This window comes from Pseudorasbora parva, chromosome 11 (genome assembly GCF_024679245.1).
Source record: "Pseudorasbora parva isolate DD20220531a chromosome 11, ASM2467924v1, whole genome shotgun sequence".
Taxonomy (NCBI): domain Eukaryota; kingdom Metazoa; phylum Chordata; class Actinopteri; order Cypriniformes; family Gobionidae; genus Pseudorasbora; species Pseudorasbora parva.
Window position 1 is genome coordinate 27061367 of NC_090182.1, and position 21778 is coordinate 27083144.

Genomic DNA, 21778 nt, shown 5'->3' on the forward strand with positions numbered 1-21778 from the left:
ACTAAAACTATTCTCGTCACTTCATAAGATGATGGGCTTTGTAACGATGTCTTAAAGGGATACTTCACCACTTTTTCATATGAAACTATGGCTGCATTTACACTGCAGGTCTTGATGCACAATTCCGATTTGGTGACTATATCCATTTTTTTTGAAGACCCGCTTACATCATCTTTTTAAAAGCGACCCGTATCCGATATTTGCATTTACACTGTACACTGGCGAAACAGCCCAAGACGTTCTTAACCGGTGAAAGGAAGTAAAACAGCGCGATATGCAATGGACGCAGACAAAATTATTGCACAATGTTTTGCCTTCTACACTGTTCCACACATCTTTAAAGTCGGCAAAACATTTCTCTCTTAACGCGGAGAAAAAGAGGAGAACCCTTGACGGGGTTGCCAGGTTTTCAGAGCAAAACCCACCCAATTGCAACTCAAAACTGTGTAAAAGTAGCCCAATTCCGCATGAAAACCGCGGTCTTGGCAACACTGGCAGTTTGTGTCCACCTGGGTTAATGTCATTTGCCTCCGTCCCTTTTTCAATGACGTACGACTCGCATTTACTGGGAAATATCCGATTTGACCGATTGCATGGCAGACGCAAATGCACGCATCCGAATCATATCGGATTTATTACCACTTATGAGTGAGGCCTGAATCCGATCTGAAGATATCGGAATTCATACGTTTTTTTACTGCTTACACATTCACGTCAGATCCGATCTGTGCCACATGAGAGGAAAAAATCGGAATTGGGTCACTTGAACCATGCAGTGTAAATGGGGCCAATGTTGTTCCCTTAACTAAGACGAGTTGATACACACCTCTCTCGTCTCAGTGCGTGCACTTAATCGCTGACGCGCGGTGACATTCTTATAGCATTTAGCTTAGCCCACTAAGCCCAGTTCATTCACTATGGAACCAAACAGAGATCAAGCTAGAAGCGAACAAACACCTCCACGTTTTCCCTATTTAAATACAGTTACACGGATAGTTGAACGATCAAGTATGATGACATAAAATAAAATGTGGTGCTTTTCTAAGCGGATTAAAAAGGAGAACTATAATGTATGGCGGAATAGCACTTCTGAGAGTACTTCGGCTCGCCGCAGTAAAAAGTCCCGGCCGAAACATCTTCCCTCACATCTCCCCCTTCCCCTATTGACAGAAATGAGCCTTTCTGAGCCATCGGATTTCAACAACAATGTCTTAATTTGTTTTCCGAAGGGTCTGGAACAGCATGAACTAACCCTTTAAATTGGATAGTGCGCCACTAGGCTACTAATATTGCTTGAAATGTGTTGTTTCCACCAAAGAAAATGTGTATTACAAGTTGAACCAATCCTTTAACTAATTTATTATTCATATTTGTTATTAATATGATTTATTATTCAATAAAATGTTTTATCATCATTAATTAGATTAGATTTTTAAACACTGAAAAAAAATTGGAGTGACATTTACTTTAAAAAAAAACTAGGCAACTTTTTCCACACAGAAAGTGCTTGTAATCTTTACTCGGGCTATTCTAAGTAATATTTACTTACTAGAACCACTTATTTTTTTATGTAAAATACACAAGTAAATTGCACTGGCAATACTCATCTATAGATTGTAACTTTCACTCAGATTACCATTGCATCCAATTACAAAACCCAAGTGAACATTTCTGATATTTCTGAGTTTTGCATGATGCTCCCAGAATGCATTGTGGCATGAAGCATGTCACCATTGTTGAGATTCTTAGGCTGAATCTTGATATCTTGCAGGTGTTCAAAGTGCTTACTGTACAGTCTGTTATAAAATGTATTCAACTTTTCTGGTTAAAACTGTGCTGGATCTTTAATAGAATAAAACAAGGTTAATAGTATATTGCTCATACTCAGGTATACGATTGGTGAATTAAGCCACTACACAATGATCATATTCTTATCATCAAGCTGCCGAAAGCATCTGATCGTGTTTTCTCTGCTTTTCTTGCCATAGCAAACTCAGTCACAGCAGCCAGAGAAACACTAACATTAAAAAGTTCATCATATATATCAATATATGTTATTTTAGTTTTTGATTATTCTATATGATGATAATTATTAATAATAATAATTATTATTATTATTAATAACATACTACTACTACTACTACTACTACTAGCCACTCATTACAGGACGGGAGAGGTGGACTCCTTCCAACAATCCTGAATGTCGCAGAGGCCCATCGGTCACCCAAAGCACTGATAACGATTATCTGAGATCTCCAGCTGTTGTTGGCCTTTAGGCAATCATACTCACCAGCAGTGTACAACTCTATGGCATATCGCTTTCTGTACTATAACACTACAACATTCAAAGTATTTTCTACTGCACTGTGAACATACAGTAGTGTCTTGATCAATGCAATATAAGGAGTCACCATAAGGGACCAGTATAACGTAATAGGACAGGCTTGGATTGAGTCTCGACTTGAGAATTTCCTGTTTCGATTACACATTATTATGTTTTAAGTATCTAAATACTCTTGAAATAATAAATAGTGGATAGCTATACTATTCAATAACAGGCATAAAAAGTGTTGCACTTAGCATCAGATTCAGCACGTATATTCTTTGCCTCGTGTTGATATTTGCTTTGACCCTTGGGCTGTAAAATATTGTTGGGATAAATGTTTTGTCTGCACCTCAGCATCTGTTGTAAACACAGCTTAGCAACCGCATACCAAACAACTTAGGAAATCTGCTTGGAAAGACGGATGCCAAATCACCCTGCAGATGTGGCTACTAACACTTTATCCCTGATAGTGCCAGAGCTGCATTTTCTGGCTGTTGACAAGTAAAACTGTATTTTTAGAAGTACTGATTCATTCTTCCCAATGGTGTTTGTCTCTGTCAACATCCTATTGTTAGCACTTTAAATGAAATACCAGAGTAAAGATAAGATAATTTGGATGAAGCTTCCAACAAACTTGACCAGATTTGTGAAAAATCCAGAACCAAATATATCTAGGGTCATTTTTAGTGTCCTTTTCCTGAATGATCTCCTCTGACTTCAGACGTAAATAGTAGTAGTGTTGTGGCTTTCTGTGAACTGAAACATCCTTCTGATGTATGCTCAATCCCTAAGCCTTTTGGGATACCGTCCATCAGCTGTTCATTTTTAGCAAGCTCTGTCAGAGTGTTATCAAATGGACTGCTTTGTCCCAAAGCGAAGAGCAAATGCTGCTTCAAAGGTCAACATGAGATCAGATTCAGCCATGTGGAGAACAGTAACCAAAGAGAGCATGTCCACATTAAAGCAAACATTGATTGTGGCGTCTAAATTTAACACTAACAAATGTAGTCCAAAAAAGTAGTAAGAAATGACTGTCCGTACTGTGTAATCTTCAATCAGTGAATTAGCTTAAACACTATGACTTGCACTAAAATCCAATTGTCAATCGATTTAAAAAATCTCTCTTTTTTCTTGAATTAATCACAATTGAAAACTTGGGAGTTTTTAATATTTTTATATTGTAATAATTTCACAGTTACTCTTCAAATTAAGGGAGAAACAAATTAAAGTTACAATATATTTTAAATATTTGTTTAATAGCATCTTTTTTTTATGAATGAAAGCCAGTATCACTCATACTAATGATCTGATGTCTCTATGAATTTTTTTTAAAAACATTAATCACCAACATTCAACATTACAGTATAACTGAAAGCTATAAAATTCAACATTGATTTGCTTTTAAAAAAACTACTTTTAGTGAATTTAAAGGTGCAGTGTGTAGTATTAATGAGAATCTATTAACAGACATGTAATATAATATACATAACTATGTTTTCAGTGGTGTATAAAGACCTTACATAATGAACAGTTATGTTTTTATTACCTCAAAATGAGCCATTTCTATCTACACCACGGGTCCCCTAACAGTGAAATCGCGATTTTGCGCCGCTATGTTTCTACAGTAGCCCTAAACGGACAAACTTCTCTAGTACAGAGCGCTAGTCACTCTCTGCTCTCTCTGAGAATTACCTTTTTTGTCCTGTGTTGGCTCCCGTAGCTTCTCTACGTGCTTCAGAAGGGAGGGGTCATTGCAATTCACAACCTCACCACTAGATGCTTCTAAAATTCACACTGCACTTTTAAAAACAATCTTCACATAAACCCATTATAATACGTCATATTAACCTGTGGCCTTATGTCTAACAGGTAGGAAATATAAAGGAATTGAATAAATGTATCAAACACTAAATGAATGTCTTAACTAAGTCTTCACTACATAAATTATTATGTACATTAATCCCCAATAAAGCTAAAATTGTTACCTTTGTTCTTTAACATTAATGACAGACATAATAGCATGGTTTATTATGCTGCTATCACTTTAAGACCTGGCGCTGCCGAACATGAAGCGGATCTGTCACACATTTAACTTTCTCACAACTCTTTAAGGCTGCAGTCCGTAACTTTTTTCGATTTAGCAGTTAGTAAACAGAACTGCATGTGTCTTGTGGAAGAACATTGCAGTCGGAACTACTTCTGTCTGTTTATGTCTTTGGCGACGAGTCACGCAGGGACTGTGCTCCTCCGCAGCGGTTCCTACCAGTCTGGTCTAAAATAGTCCCAATACAAACACTTATTATAAGTGTACCATAATTATTCAGGGTAAGACAATAACACGACTTGGAAAATGGATTCATGTTGTACATTCTCATTATATTACTTTTGTAAATCTTGAACACAAAAAAAATTACGGACAGCAGCTTTAAGGTCTTTTAGGACTGCTCTTCAAACCAGCTATTTTTGCATAATTCTGTGTGGTTATTCGAACTCGTTACTGGCACGCGCCTTTCTTGAGCACACGGAGTTGTGTGTGTGTCATAGACAGGACATTTACAAACAGCGCGTTGAATGTTTTTAATGTGATAAACTGAAAAAAGTAAACGCATACGTGAGCATGTTACGTTTGACAGCCCTAGTAAGAACACAATGAGTAACACAGAAGTAGGCTACACAGCTTCTACCTGAGCTCACCATCACAATTACACAGATAAAGAAATATTTGCCTTTGATACACTGGGTTACAATTGCTAGTATTAGAAAACTTCACAGAAAATCTTTTAAAAGCTATACAAAGTGCCACAATTTCAATGGACATGCCACAAAACAATCTATTGACCAGATCACAACACATACACTTCAGTTCAAGTTTAGAGTCTGTAAGATTTTTTATGTTTTAGATACGTTAGTTAATTCTTAATTTCACCAAGACTGCACTTATTCAATCAAAAACAGTAAAACTAATATTGAGAAACTATATTGCGATTTAAAATAGCTGTTTTCTATTTCACTGTATTTTAAAAATCTAATGATGAACCTGTGATGGTCGAAGCTAAATTTTCAGCATCATTACTCTAGTCTTCAGCGTCACATGATCCTTCAGAAATCATTCTAATATGCTGCTCAATCAATGTGTAAAAAAAAAACAAAAAAAAAACATCTTACCGAACCTAAACTTTTGAATGGCTAAAACTTGTATCCAGCAAAAAAATAATAATCCCTTGATAAGTAAAGCAATGAGAATGTCAATGAGGAGAATCCACAGAATGGTCCACTAAGTTTTGTACATCACGCAGTGCATCTTTACCTGAGTGCCTGTAGAAAGTCATATCTGCTTTCGGTATACAGAAAAGCCTTGAGGAAATGAAAGAGATGGAAGGATGGATGGAGAGAACCAAACCACCAAAGAGTCACAAGGGAACTCCACTCTTCTCTTTTAGGTATTTCTCATATATACGACCCCAGCTGCCCCTTAAAGCCTACACCCTGCCCCCCTTGTTGCCCACCACACCCATGCCAGGTCCTCCCAAATCACAAACCAAGTAATCCCAGACAAAGCATCAGCTGCCCTCTCCATGTTAGGTTATGTTGCAAAAGATAAATGAAGGGGAGGGAGCCAGAGAGAGAGAACCAAAATCATCTGAATTCCTTGCTTGTGACATCAGAGACCAGAATGAACGCATTTTCACAGCTTTTCATTGGGATCTGGTGTATTGGAGTCTTGCAATTTTGTTTTCATTCTGAAATAAATTAGTTAAAGGCTAGTCCAGTGACCAGAGGGCTACACTTTATGAATTCTCCAAGAACAATTTATATTGTGAAGTAAATTTTGTATTGCATTTGGCTTGTCTTTTTAAACAATAGTTGCGATAAAACTGGGGAAACCGGAGACCTGTTGCTTCTCAAATGCTGATTTCAGGCGTTTTTGATAGCACTATCACACAAAAGAGTCGCTGTCCTCAGATACCTTTGATTCTCAACTTGACCCCTAAAAATAAACTTGGACTTTTGACCATCTCAGCTAGACCACGTTTGTAATAAAAACTGAGTTCTGTTCTCATTTATTAACTTTTTTCTCAAAGTTCTCAGGTTTGCTCATTGTGATGTATGAAGAAAACTATGCTTCCTTTGGATTCAGCCAACATTCCTGTAGTAACTTGTGAATATGTATGACATTATACAAAAACATACTAATGATCATTTTGCAGAGTTGAGCAAAGGCTACAAGAACAAATGATTTCCATGAAAGGACATCACAACTTCTAGACACATAATCCACACCAAACCAAAGCATGTTTTTACCACTGCCAGTCTGAACAGACTTCATTGTTCCACTTCTCAGAAAAGTTGACAAAAGTGATTAGTATAATTGTTTTTTCCCACTTGATTTGATATTTTGTTACATTCAAACATTTTTAAATGTAATACGAAAAAAGTGTCCAAATTCTTTACATTTTATTATATGTATGATGGTGTAGAGAACATGTGTTTTTGTTTGTCTGGATGGAAAAAAAAGACTCATTGGTCAGAGCTGAGCCATGGTGCACAATGGAAACAGATCCACCTGTCCTTTACTAAGATCCTGCCTTGTGGGAGGCCTGAAATAGCTCTGCTTAAACAACCTAGCATCATACGCCAAAACAACCCCTTCTCATCTCTTATCTAAACACAGCTGAAGGGCTGTCACAGGAATCTGCAGACTGTTGACAGGACATACGATCTAAAAATAGTACTAGTTAAGGTACCAGTCGCTGTATGTGAGACTGATCCAAGAATCGGTTAGTTATCGATGTAAGAGATAAGGTAGGTGAGATAGGTGCACAAACATTCGCAGTAGGTTTTTGGTCATCTGGATTGACGCACCAACTATGATGCTTTCATACAGAATGTGAGGTAAACAGGTAGGCTATAACAGAAAGTCTGGGGCAGTCTGGAAAACAACAGCACTAGAATGGCTCAAAAGTGAACGGACCAGTTCTCCTAAACATTCAAGCTGTTCAATTAATCTCAAGTCAGAGATCTTTGCTATTCAGTTTACTAGTTTTATTTGAATTCAGAAATCTATCAAATCTATCTCATTAGGAATTAAAAGCAACCAAAATAGGCGGCTCTGTCTGCTCTCAGATTTTCCAGGAATGTTTCTTTAAAAGCCTCTCAGTTACATAGATAAATCCACTCAATTTATCAAAACACTATTAACAGACTAGTGACTCATCTGATGATGACGGTGCAAGCACACACACACAGTTGGGGAACATGACAACGTGTGCGGTCAGTGATGTGAAGGTCAGCATACCAGTGTTTTCCATCTCATTGACCAACGACATGTACAATAGTAAAGGAAGTCTTCTTATGTGTAAAATATACACGTTTTTTTTTTACTGGTGACGATCCAAAACCCTGTCTCAGATCACTTTGCCCTGCAGTTTTAAAGAAAACATCCACTTCACTCGGTTAAGTTATTGCTGCAACAGACCATTGCTATTGAAAATGTTGAGATTAGACAGAAATGTTCACATTCATGGCTATGTGGTGAGCAGTTGAGAAACACAGACCTGTAACTTGCATAGAATTTAACCATGTTTACGAAGCATGTCAATTCTGATTATGTGTCATAAATATATAAACTGCCATTATCTGATTAACTCAATATTCTGGTTTCTTAAACTCGAAATAAAGGCTGGAATACACTAGACAACTTCAAATCTGAGGATCACACTCTCTACAATACTTTCGAGTCCTTCTAAGCAGATGCGTAGCTATATATGATTCCGAACACAACAAACTCATTCAGAAATATGCACCATGTTGCTAGGACACACATGACAAATTAAAACAATCCTCTGACTGGATGAATTCATAGTCTGAAGCTGAAAACTAGTATCAATTCAACTCCTCCAAACTATAAACTGACAAAAGTTGAACGTATTCTAGTCTTAAGACAGCTGGAATACATTACACTGCTTTAATCATATTGTAATATAATCACTTTATTCAGAATATGTCCTGTTCATACCTGCGCATATCTAAAGAACCAGCTGTTAAGTCAAACTATCAAATAATCTGATAGTTTTAAAATAACATTAAAAATGAACATGAATTAATATTGAAGAAAAAAACAAGAGTCATGACCAACATTTTTAATTCATCATGCTCTGTTTTCAAGAACAAGAATGAGAATTAATAAGTTGAATTGCTAAAAATAAATCTTGAAATAAATAATACTTGAAATAAATCTCAAGAGAAAAGTACTGATTACTTAGCCTGACAAGCCAGACCAACATCAAGATGTTTGGTCTGGAAACTCACCATACAGGGCTCAATCTGAGAGGCGGGATAAACGGTTGTCTTTCAAACTCCCTCTGCACGCGATAGGATAGCGCTACAACCAACCAGAGCAACGAAGGTGAAGCAGAGCTCCTTGATAGATTAAACATTCACCGTATCCGGTCGGCTAAACTCCGAACACATCTTCCCTTTTTAAGAATGACTTCAGTGCCGTTCTTTTTTCTTTTCTCAGAGAAAAGCTTAACTCCAAGTCTTCCAGAATCACGGTCAGAGCTGATTCGAAAGACCGCCATTCGCCAGTTTCTGTGTTTACTAGAAGCACGCAAACACAACTCGGCCGTCGTCATTATGGCCCCGCCCGCCGACTCTATACACGATGTGATTGGCCCGTTCAGATTGTGAGGAATACAGCTCAGAAGGGTATTGAGAGTTCCTAGACACTTGCGGGCAGATTAAATTTGCTGCCGCTAGGGTGCGTCTAGATTTCTAGGCTACTGATTACTAGCTACAAACCTAAAGCTATGATATAATATCTTGTAATGTAAATGAGATATTTATAACATGCAGACTACTTACATAAAATGCATAAAAATATCAGCTGTCACTCTTGGTAAGATGATATTTAAATGCTTAGTTTTATGATCAAAGCTCTGTCATTTTTATTGTGGGGGCAAAACTATGCACTCTCCTATGCAAGGATGACTGATAGAAGTGCAAATAAATGTTCTTCAAAAGCCTGATAAATTGTATTTAGGGGTTCAAGCACGAAGTGCTGAAACCCTATTGTAATTGTACTGATTTTTAGGGGTTCAAGCACGAAGTGCTGAACACCTATTGTATTTGTGCTGGTTTTTATTATTATTATTCTGCCGTAAAACTCATTGTGCAGACCAAACCGTAAGGGCTAGAGACTTGAAACTTTGCCAATAGGTAGTCCAAAAATCGAGGAGAGGTTATCAAATTATGAGCCAGATTGGCCAATAGGTGGCGCTACAGCAACCAAAACCGCGAAATGGCTCATAACTCCTAAACCGTTTGGTCCACACTCAAGTGTCTTATATCGTTGGAAAGCTGAGACCTTGGCGAACAAAACGTATATCTCCGATTTCATTTCCGGTATGCAAATTTTTCCGCCATTTTGAATTTTGTCAAAAACCTACTTTTGCGAACTAGTCCTTGGTTTTTTGACAGATTGGTACCAAACCAGTGCCAAAATGTTCTCTCTAGTCTGAATATTAATAATTATCAAAAAAAAGTTGAAATTTTGACTCATGTATGAAAAGGGGCGTGGAAATGTACATTTAAGGCGGAGCCTATTTTACTAAAGAGGCTATAACTCTAGAACGAAATGAGATATCTTCACCAAACTTGGTACACATGTGTATGGGCCCAACTTGAGGTAAGGATAAAAAAAATGTGAAGATTGGCCACTTGGTGGCGCTATAATGTGGAAAAAACATAACAATGACTATAACCATGCGACCGCTAGTCCGATTGACCTGAAAATTGGTAAGCAGTGTCTTGGCCCAAGGTACCATGTATGTCTATGAGAACATTGGTGTATCTCAAAAAACATGGCCGCCATAGACCAAAGAATTTTGAGCACCTATTAGACAAGGTTAATGGACGATGATCGGACCGAAACTCGGTGGGCATGTTTAACTCATGGTCCTAGAGGTCTGTAAGAATTTTGAAAGAAATCGGCCACTAGTTGGCGCTAACGAGCTTTATGGCTCTGTAATCACGTGTTGTTAAACACATCGGCAAAATATGCATATCATATGATAGATCTCCTCATGCTGAACAACTTTGCCTCTAGAACCATTGCTGTCAATCAAATCATTAATTAAATTTTTGTAATTCTGTTAAAAACCTACTTTTGCGAACTAGTCCCTGGTTTTTTGCCCAATCAGAACCAAACCAGTCTAGGATAATTCTCTGGACTCTCTAGATCAATAATTATCAAAAAAAGTGGATTTTTTGCATTTGGATGGCTATAACAGGGCCATTTAGAAAAGAGGCGTGGCAAAATACACTCAAAAGCCTATAAATCCTAAGGGGAAAGTCAAAACTTCACGCAAATTGTTGGGTATATGTGGCATAACATGTTAAAGACACATGCAAAGTTTCATGGAGATCGGAGTATAGGTGGCGCTATAAGTGTTAAAAAGCTTGGGAAACCATGTATTCCCTATGGTGAATTGCCTGTATTGGCTGTAAATGGTATTTTCCATCTCTTTAATCAGGTCGGGTTAAAACAGCCACATAATATGCATATATTATAATAGATCTTCTCAAACTGAACAACTTGGCCTCTATAACCAATACTGTCAATCAAATCTGTATTTAAATATTCACAACTATGTTAAAAACCTCGTTTTGCAATCTAGTCCTAGGTTTTTTGCCTGATCGGAACCAAACTACAGCAGTATGATTCTCTGGACTCTCCCGATCAATAGTTATCAAATACATGTTGAACTTTACACTTTGGGTAGCTATAACAGGATCATTTAGAGAATAGGTGTGGTAAAACATGCTCAAAAGCCTATTAATCCTGAAAGAAAAATCAAAACTTCACAAAAATAGGTAGGCAAATGCAACATGTGACTCTAAAGAAGCATGCAACTTTTCATGGAGATCTGGCATTAGATGCCTCTATAACAGTAAAAAAGGTGACAGTGCAAATGCGTATATGGCATATTACCTAAAATTGCCACCGGAGGCCAGCAGAGGACCAGTCATTGGTTCATTCTGTCCACTGAGCATAAACTTAAAAAAACATTATAATAGCATTGCAAATTATATTTTGTCATTTTTACCAATTCATTTGTTCATTTGATTTATGTTTCACAAATAATTATTATATTACAATAAAAATAATGCCGGAAAATGTTTTAAAATGGGAAAACCTAAAATAAGCTAGTTGTTACCTCTCATTTATTTCAAATATCTGTATCTTTAACAATATGTGCATGTGAGAAAAGCATGTTTGATGGCATTAACTTGGAAAATGTGCTCATTTAAAATGAAAATGAGCCAATGAGTGGTGCTCTGCTGCCACCTGCTGGCTCATATAGTCATTTTGTCATACTATTTACTGATCATGTTCTATAATTCCTATTTAGACAATGTAAAGTCACTTTTACAACATTTACAATCACATTTTGTAAAAATAATTTATTTCAAATATATCTGCAACTAAATTAAAGTTTAAATGAGTTAACATGAAAAATGTGCCTATTACATATTCCTTACAATTACAATTACAAAACCACCAGAGGGCAGCAGAAGACCACTCATTGGTTCATTCTGCTCACAAAGCATATAAATAAACGTTTTAAAATCATTAAAATAATATTGCAAATAAAATGTTCTCAATGTTTACCAGTTTGATGTGTTTTTTTAACAATAATATTACATTACAAATAAAATAACACCTGAAATTAAAGGGGAAAACAATGACTAAGCAATTTGTTATCTATCATTTATTTCAAATATCTATATAAGCATTATTTAATTTATTCATATGTAAAACAGAAGTGTGTGTGTGTGTGTGTGTGTGTGTGTGTGTGTGTGTGTGTGTGTGTGTGTGTGTGTGTGTGTGTGTGTGTGTGTGTGTGTGTGTCTGTCATGCGAGCAAACAGCACTTCCAACATGCTACACACGCTAGCAGTGATTAGTAAAGTGTTAAATCAGGCAAAGAACATAGTAAGAACTCTATAAACATTATAGTTACCATCTGTGACAACTAACAACTGACAAGCAACACCATAACAACCATCAAGAACAACCTAGCAACCACCTAGAAACATTTTAATCCTGTTAGCAAAGTAAAATAGTAATTTTGTCATACTATTTATTAAAATTGTTCTATAATTCATATTTAGACTTTATAAAGTCACTATTATAATATTTAAAATCACATTTTGCCATTTTATCACTTCATTTCACCTGATATCTCTCAAATTCATTCAGTGCTTAAAAACCTTTCATGCAAAAGGTGTCAAATGCTTAAAGACCTTAAATGGCTTGAACCCCGCTAAATGCTGCTCGCAGCTTTAATTATTATTATTATTATTATTATTAGGGGTTCAAGCATGAAATGCTGAAACCCTATTGTAATTGTACCGATTTTTATTAGGGGTTCAAGCACGAAGTGCTGAACACCTATTGTATTTGTGCTGATTTTTATTATTATTAGGGGTTCAAGCACGAAGTGCTGAACACCTATTGTATTTGTGCTGATTTTTATTATTATTATTAGGGGTTCAAGCACGAAGTGCTGAAACCCTATTGTAATTGTACTGATTTTTATTAGGGGTTCAAGCACGAAGTGCTGAACACCTATTGTATTTGTGCTGATTTTTATTATTATTATTATTATTATTATTATTATTATTATTCTGCCGTAAAACTCATTGTGCAGACCAAACCGTAAGGGCTAGAGACTTGAAACTTTGTCAATAGGTAGTCCAAAAATCGAGGAAAGGTTATCAAATTATGAGCCAGATTGGCCAATAGGTGGCGCTATAGCAATCAATTGCGCAAAAGGGCTCATAACTCCTAAACCGTTTGGTCCACACTCAAGTGTCTTATATCATTGGAAAGCTGAGACCTTGGCGAACAAAACGTATATCTCCGATTTCATTTCCGTCATGAAAATTTTTCCGCCATTTTGAATTTTGTCAAAAACCTACTTTTGCGAACTAGTCCCTGGTTTTTTGACATATCAGAACCAAACCAGTGCCAAAATGTTCTGTCTAGTCTGAATATCAATAATTATCAAAAAAAAGTTGAAATTTTGAATCATGAACGAAAAAGGGCGTGGAAATGTACATTTAAGGCGGAGCCTATTTTACTAAAGAGGCTATAACTCCAGCAAGAAATGAGATATATTCACCAAACTTGGTACACATGTTTATGGGCTCAGTCTTTGGTCACGATAAAAAAATCGCGACGATTGGCCACTTGGTGGCGCTATAACATGGAAAAAACACAAAAAGGGCTATAACCACGCGACCGCTAGTCCGATTGACTTGAAAATTGGTAAGCAGTGTCTTGGCCCAAGGTACCATGTCTGTCTATGAGAACATTGGCGTATCTCAAAAAACATGGCCGCCATCGGCCAATGAAATTTGAGCACCTATTAGACAGGGTTAACGGAGGTCGATCGGAACAAAACTCAGTGGGCATGTTTGACTCATGGTCCTAGAGGTCTGTAAGAATTTTGAAAGAAATCGGCCACTAGTTGGCGCTAACGAGTTTTATGGCTCTGCAATCACGTGGTGTTGCACACATCGGCAAAATATGCATATCATATGATAGATCTCCTCATGCTGAACAACTTTGCCTCTAGAACCATTTTTGGCAATTAAATTGTTAAATAAATATTTGCAATAATGTTAAAACCTACTTTTGCAAACTAGTCCCTGGTTTTTTGCCCAATCAGAACCAAACCAGTCTAGGACAATTCTCTGGACGCTCTAGATCAATAATTATCAAAAAAAGTTGATTTCTTGCATTTGGATGGCTATAACAGAGCCATTTAGAAAAGAGGTGTGGCAAAATACACTCAAAAGCCTATAAATCCTAAGGGGAAACTCAAAACTTCACGAAAACTGTTGGGTATATGTGGCATAACATGTTGAAGACACATGCAAAGTTTTATGGAGATCGGAGTATAGGGGGCGCTATAAGTGTTAAAAAGCTTTGAAAACCATGTATTCCCTATGGTGAATCTCTGTAATCAGGTGGCGTTAAAACAGCCACATAATATGCATATATTATGATAGATCTTCTCATACTGAACAACTTTGCCTCTATAACCAATACTGTCAATCAAATCTTTATTTAAATATTCACAATTATGTTAAAAACCTCGTTTTGCAAACTAGTCCTAGGTTTTTTGCCTGATCGGAACCAAACCACAGCAGTATGATTCTCTGCACTCTCCTGATCAATTCATATTTAGACTTTATAAAGTCACTACTATAATATTTAAAATCACTTTTTGTCAGCTTATCACTTCATTTCACCTGATATCTCTAAAATTCATTCAGTGCTTAAAAGCTTTTCATGCAAAAGGTGTCAAATGCTTAAAGACCTTAAATGGCTTGAACCCCGCTAAATGCTGCTCGCAGCTTTAATTATTATTATTATTCTGCCGTAAAACTCATCGTGCAGACCAAACCGTAAATGCTAGAGACTTCAAACTTTGTCAATAGGTAGTCCAAAAATCGAGGAGAGGTTATCAAATTATGAGCCAGATTGGCCAATAGGTGGCGCTACAGCAACCAAAAACGCGAAATGGCTCATAACTCCTAAACCGTTGCTCCTAAGGGTCAAGTGTCTTATATCATTGGAAAGCTGAGACTATGACGAACAAAACGTATATCTCCGATTTCATTTCCGGTATGCAAATTTTTCCGCCATTTTGAATTTTGTCAAAAACCTACTTTTGCGAACTAGTCCCTGGTTTTTTGACATATCAGAACCAAACCAGTGCCAAAATGTTCTCTCTAGTCTCAATATCAATAATTATCAAAAAAAAGTTGAAATTTTGACTCATGAACGAAAAGGGGCGTGGAAATGTACATTTAAGGCGGAGCCTATTTTGCTAAAGAGGCTATAACTCCAGCAAGAAATGAGATATCATCACCAAACTTGGTACACATGTTTATGGGCTCAGTCTTTGGTCACGATAAAAAAATCGCGACGATTGGCCACTTGGTGGCGCTATAACATGGGAAAAACACAAAAAGGGCTATAACCACGCGACCGCTAGTCCAATTGACTTGAAAATTGGTATGCAGTGTCTTGGCCCAAGGTACCATGTCTGTCTATGAGAACATTGGCGTATCTCAAAAAACATGGCCGCCATCGGCCAATGAAATTTGAGCACCTATTAGACAGGGTTAACGGAGGTTGATTGGAACGAAACTCAGTGGGCATGTTTGACTCATGGTCCTAGAGGTCTGTAAGAATTTTGAAAGAAATCGGCCACTAGTTGGCGCTAACGAGTTTTATGGCTCTGCAATCACGTGGTGTTGCACACATCGGCAAAATATGCATATCATATGATAGATCTCCTCATGTTGAACAACTTTGCCTCTAGAACCATTGCTGTCAATAAAATCATTAATTAAATTTTCGTAATTATGTTAAAAACCTACTTTTGCGAACTAGTCCCTGGTTTTTTACCCAATTGGAACCAAACCAGTCTAGGACAATTCTATAGACACTCCAGGTCAATAATTATTGAAAAAAAGTTGAACTTTTGCATTTGGATGGCTATAACAGGGCCATTTAGAAAAGAGGCGTGGCAAAATACACTCAAAAGCCTATAAATCCTAAGAGAAAACTCAAAACTTCACGGAAATTATTGGGTATATGTGGCATAACATGTTGAAGACACATGCAAAGTTTTATGGAGATCGGAGTATAGGGGGCGCTATAAGTGTTAAAAAGCTTTGAAAACCATGTATTCCTATGGTGAATTGCCTGTATTGGCTGTAAATGGTATTTTCCATCTCGTTAATCAGGTGGGGTTAAAACAGCCACATAATATGCATATATTATGATAGATCTTCTCATACTGAACAACTTTGCCTCTATAACCAATACTGTCAATCAAATCTTTATTTAAATATTCACAATTATGTTAAAAACCTCGTTTTGCAAACTAGTCCTTGGTTTTTCTTGCCTGATCGGAATCAAACCACAGCAGTATGATTCTCTGGACTCTCCTGATCAATAGTTATCAAAAACATGTTGACCTTTACACTTTGGTTAGCTATAACAGGATCATTTAGAGAATAGGTGTGGTAAAACATGCTCAAAAGCCTATTCATCCTGAACGAAAACTCAAAACTACACAAAAATAGGTGGTGTGTGTGTGTGTGTGTGTGTGTCTCTGTCTGTCTGTTTGTCATTCGAGCAAACAGCACTTCCAACATGCTACACATGCTAGCAGTGATTAGCTAAGTGTTAAATCAGGCAAAGAACATTATAGTAACCATCTGTGACAGCTAACAACTGCCTAGCAACACCATAACAACCATCAAGAACAACCTAGCAACCACCTAGCAACATGTTTATCATGTTAGCAAAGTAAAATAGTAATTTTGTCATACAATTGATTAATATTGTTCTATAATTCATATTTAGACTTTATAAAGTCACTACTATAATATTTAATTAGGGGTTCAAGCATGAAATGCTGAAACCCTATTGTAATTGTACCGATTTTTATTATTATTATTATTATTCTGCCGTAAAACTCATCGTGCAGACCAAACCGTAAGGCCTAGAGACTTGAAACTTTGTCAATAGGTAGTCCAAAAATCGAGGAGAGGTTCTCAAATTATGAGCCAGATTGGCCAATAGGTGGCGCTATAGCGCAAAAAACAAAAAAAAGTCACTATTTTGCTTATATCTCAAAAACCCTTTGTCGCACAATCAAGTGTCTTACATCATTGGAATCCTTGGCTCAAGCCGAACAAAAAACATAGGAGGTATTTTATTTCCGGTATGCAAATTTTTCCGCCATTTTGAATTTTGTCAAAAACCTACTTTTGCGAACTAGTCCCTGGTTTTTTGACATATCGGAACCAAACCAGTGCCAAAATGTTCTCTCTAGCCTGAATATCAATAATTATCAAAAAAAAGTTGAAATTTTGACTCATGGACGAAAAGGGGCGTGGAAATGTACATTTAAGGCGGAGCCTATTTTACTAAAGAAGCTATAACTCAAGAACGAAATGAGATATATTCACCAAACTTGGTACACATGTGTATGGGCTCATTCTGAGGTCAGGATAAAAAAATTGCGAAGATTGACCACTTGGTGGCGCTATAATGTGGAAAAAACATAACAATGGCTATAACCATGCGACCGCTAGTCCGATTGACCTGAAAATTGGTAAGCAGTGTCTTGGCCCAAGGTACCATGTCTGTCTATGAGGATATTGGTGTATCTCAAAAAACATGGCCGCCATCGACCAATGAATTTTGAGCACCTATTAGACAAGGTTAATGGACGATGATCGAACCGAAACTCGGTGGGCATGTTTGACTCATGGTCATAGAGGTCTGTAAGAATTTTGAAAGAAATCGGCCACTAGTTGGCGCTAACGAGTTTTATGGCTCTGTAATCACGTGGTGTTAAACACATCGGCAAAATACGCATATCATATGATAGATCTCCTCATGCTGAACAACTTTGCCTCTAGAACCATTGCTGTCAATCAAATTATTAATTAAATTTTTGTAATTATGTTAAAAACCTACTTTTGCGAACTAGTCACTGGTTTTTTGCCCAATCAGAACCAAACCAGTCTAGGATAATTCTCTGGACTCTTTAGATTAATAATTATCAAAAAAAAGTGGATTTTTTTGCATTTGGATGGCTATAACAGGGCCATTTAGAAAAGAGGCGTGGCAAAATACGCTCAAAAGCCTATAAATCCTAAGGGGAAACTCAAAACTTCACGAAAATTGTTGGGTATATGTGGCATAACATGTTGAAGACACATGCTAAGTTTCATGGAGATCGGAGTATAGGGGGCGCTATAAGTGTTAAAAAGCTTTGAAAACCATGTATTCCCTATGGTGAATTGCCTGTATTGGCTGTAAATGGTATTTTCCATCTCCTTAATCAGGTGGGGTTAAAACAGCCACATAATATGCATATATTATGATAGATCTTCTCATACTGAACAACTTTGCCTCTATAACCAATACTGTCAATCAAATCTTTATTTAAATATTCCCAATTATGTTAAAAACCTCGTTTTGCAAACTAGTCCTAGGTTTTTTGCCTGATCGGAACCAAACCACAGCAGTATGATTCTCTGCACTCTCCTGATCAATTCATATTTAGACTTTATAAAGTCACTATTATAATATTTAAAATCACATTTTGTCAGTTCATCACTTCATTTCACCTGATATCTCTAAAATTCATTCAGTGCTTAAAATCCTTTCATGCAAAAGGTGTCAAATGCTTAAAGACCTTAAATGGCTTGAACCCCGCTAAATGCTGCTCGCAGCTTTAATTATTATTATTATTCTCCGATAAAACGCATCGTGCAGACCAAACCGTAAGGGCTAGAGACTTGAAACTTTACCCGAAGGTAGTCCAAAAATCGAGGAGAGGTTATCAAATTATGGGCCAGATTGGCCTATAGGTGGCGCTATAGCAATCAATTGCGAGAAAGGGCTCATAACTCCTAAACCGTTTGGTCCACACTCAAGTGTCTTATATCATTGGAAAGCTGAGTCATTGATGAACAAAACGTATATCTCCGATTTTATTTCCGTCATGAAAAATTTTCCGCCATTTTGAATTTTGTTGAAAATCTACTTTTGAGAACTAGTCCCTGGTTTTTTGACCGATCGGAACCAAACCAAGTTCAAAATGTTCTCTGGTGTCTAATTATCAATAGTTATCAAAAAAAAATTGAAATTTCGATTCATTTTTGCTAAAGGGCTTCAAAATGGACGTTCAGGGCGGAGCCTATTTTACTAAAAAGGCTATAACTCAAGAAGGAAATGAGATATCTTCACCAAACTTAGTACACATGTGTATGGGCTCAGTCTTTGGTCACGATAAAAATATTGCGACAATTGGCCACTTGGTGGCGCTATAACATGAAAAAAACACAAAAACGGCTATAACCACACGACCGCTAGTCCGATTGACTTGAAAATTGGTATGCGGTGTCGTGGCCCAAGGTACCATGTATGTCTATGAGGACATTGGCGTATCTCAAAAAACATGGCCGCCATAGGCCAATGAAATTTGAGCACCTATTATGTTTATGGCTCTGTAATCACGTGGTGTTGCATACATCCGCAAAACATGCATATCATATGATAGATCTCCTCATGTTGAACAACTTTGCCTCTAGGGCCATTGCTGTCAATCAAATCGTTAATTAAATATTCGTAATTATGTTAAAAACCTACTTTTGTGAACTTGACCCTGGTTTTTTGCCTAATCAGAACCAAACAAGTCTAGGACAGTTGTCTGGACTCTCTAAAACAATAACTATCAAAAAAAATTGAACTTTTGCATTTGGATGGCTATAACAGGGCCATTTAAAAAAGAGGCGTGGCAAAATACACTCAAATGCCTATAAATCCTAAGGGGAAACTCAAAACTTCACGAAAATCGTTGGGTACATGTGGCATAACATGCTGATGAAGCATGCAATGTTTTAAAGAGATCGGACTATAGGTGGCGCTATAACTGTGAAAAAGCTATAAAAACCATGCATTTCCTACGGTAAATTGCCTATATTGGCTGTAAATGGACTTTTCCATCTATTATTTTAGTGTTTAAAACCTTGCTAAATAAAACTTAGTGTCTTTAATGCCTATGTGCTTAAAAGACCTTAAAGGCTTGAACCCCGCTAAATGCTGCTTGCAGCTTTAATTAGGGGTTCAAGCACGAAGTGCTGAACACCTATTGTAATTGTACTGATTTTTAGGGGTTCAAGCACGAAGTGCTGAACACCTATTGTATTTGTACTGATTTTTATTATTATTAGGGGTTCAAGCACGAAGTGCTGAACACCTATTGTATTTGTGCTGATTTTTATTATTATTAGGGGTTCAAGCACGAAGTGCTGAACACCTATTGTATTTGTGCTGATTTTTAGGGGTTCAAGCACGAAGTGCTGAACACCTATTGTATTTGTGCTGATTTTTATTATTATTATTATTATTATTATTATTCTGCCGTAAAACTCATCGTGCAGACCAAACCGTAAGGGCTAGAGACTTGAAACTTTGTCAACAGGTAGTCCAAAAATCGAGGAAAGGTTATCAAATTATGAGCCAGATTGGCCAATAGGTGGCGCTATAGCAATCAATTGCGCAAAAGGGCTCATAACTCCTAAACCGTTTGGTCCACACTCAAGTGTCTTATATCATTGGAAAGCTGAGACCTTGGCGAACAAAACGTATATCTCCGATTTCATTTCCGTCATGAAAATTTTTCCGCCATTTTGAATTTTGTCAAAAACCTACTTTTGCGAACTAGTCCCTGGTTTTTTGACATATCGGAACCAAACCAGTGCCAAAATGTTCTGTCTAGTCTGAATATCAATAATTATCAAAAAAAAGTTGAAATTTTGAATCATGAACGAAAAGGGGCGTGGAAATGTACATTTAAGGCGGAGCCTATTTTACTAAAGAGGCTATAACTCCAGCAAGAAATGAGATATATTCACCAAACTTGGTACACATGTTTATGGGCTCAGTCTTTGGTCACGATAAAAAAATCGCGACGATTGGCCACTTGGTGGCGCTATAACATGGAAAAAACACAAAAAGGGCTATAACCACGCGACCGCTAGTCCGATTGACTTGAAAATTGGTAAGCAGTGTCTTGGCCCAAGGTACCATGTCTGTCTATGAGAACATTGGCGTATCTCAAAAAAACATGGCCGCCATCGGCCAATGAAATTTGAGCAACTATTAGACAGGGTTAACGGAGGTCAATCGGAACAAAACTCAGTGGGCATGTTTGACTCATGGTCCTAGAGGTCTGTAAGAATTTTGAAAGAAATCGGCCACTAGTTGGCGCTAACGAGTTTTATGGCTCTGCAATCACGTGGTGTTGCACACATCGGCAAAATATGCATATCATATGATAGATCTCCTCATGCTGAACAACTTTGCCTCTAAAACCATTTTTGGCAATTAAATCGTTAAATAAATATTTGCAATAATGTTAAAAACCTACTTTTGCGAACTAGTCCCTGGTTTTTTGCCCAATCAGAACCAAACCAGTCTAGGACAATTCTCTGGACTCTCTAGATCAATAATTATCAAAAAAAAGTTGATTTCTTGCATTTGGATGGCTATAACAGAGCCATTTAGAAAAGAGGTGTGGCAAAATACACTCAAAAGCCTATAAATCCTAAGGGGAAACTCAAAACTTCACGAAAATTGTTGGGTATATGTGGCATAACATGTTGAAGACACATGCAAAGTTTTATGGAGATCGGAGTATAGGGGGCGCTATAAGTGTTAAAAAGCTTTGAAAACCATGTATTCCCTATGGTGAATCTCTGTAATCAGGTGGGGTTAAAACAGCCACATAATATGCATATATTATGATAGATCTTCTCATACTGAACAACTTTGCCTCTATAA

General features: G+C 37.0%; 1 protein-coding gene across 2 annotated transcripts in view; it reads right to left on the reverse strand.

Annotated features, from left to right (window-relative positions):
- Positions 1 to 21778, reverse strand: part of fhl1a (four and a half LIM domains 1a) — a 111918-nt gene that overhangs the window by 8090 nt on the left and 82050 nt on the right. The window contains exon 1 of one of the 2 annotated variants that reach the window (XM_067457656.1): positions 5634 to 5790. The exons of the other annotated variant lie outside the window; for it this stretch is intronic. Within the exon in view, the coding sequence (XP_067313757.1) occupies positions 5634 to 5655 (22 nt within the window). The 5' untranslated portion in view covers positions 5656 to 5790. Of the gene's footprint in view, positions 1 to 5633; positions 5791 to 21778 lie in introns of those variants that run through there. 2 annotated transcript variants of the gene reach the window in all.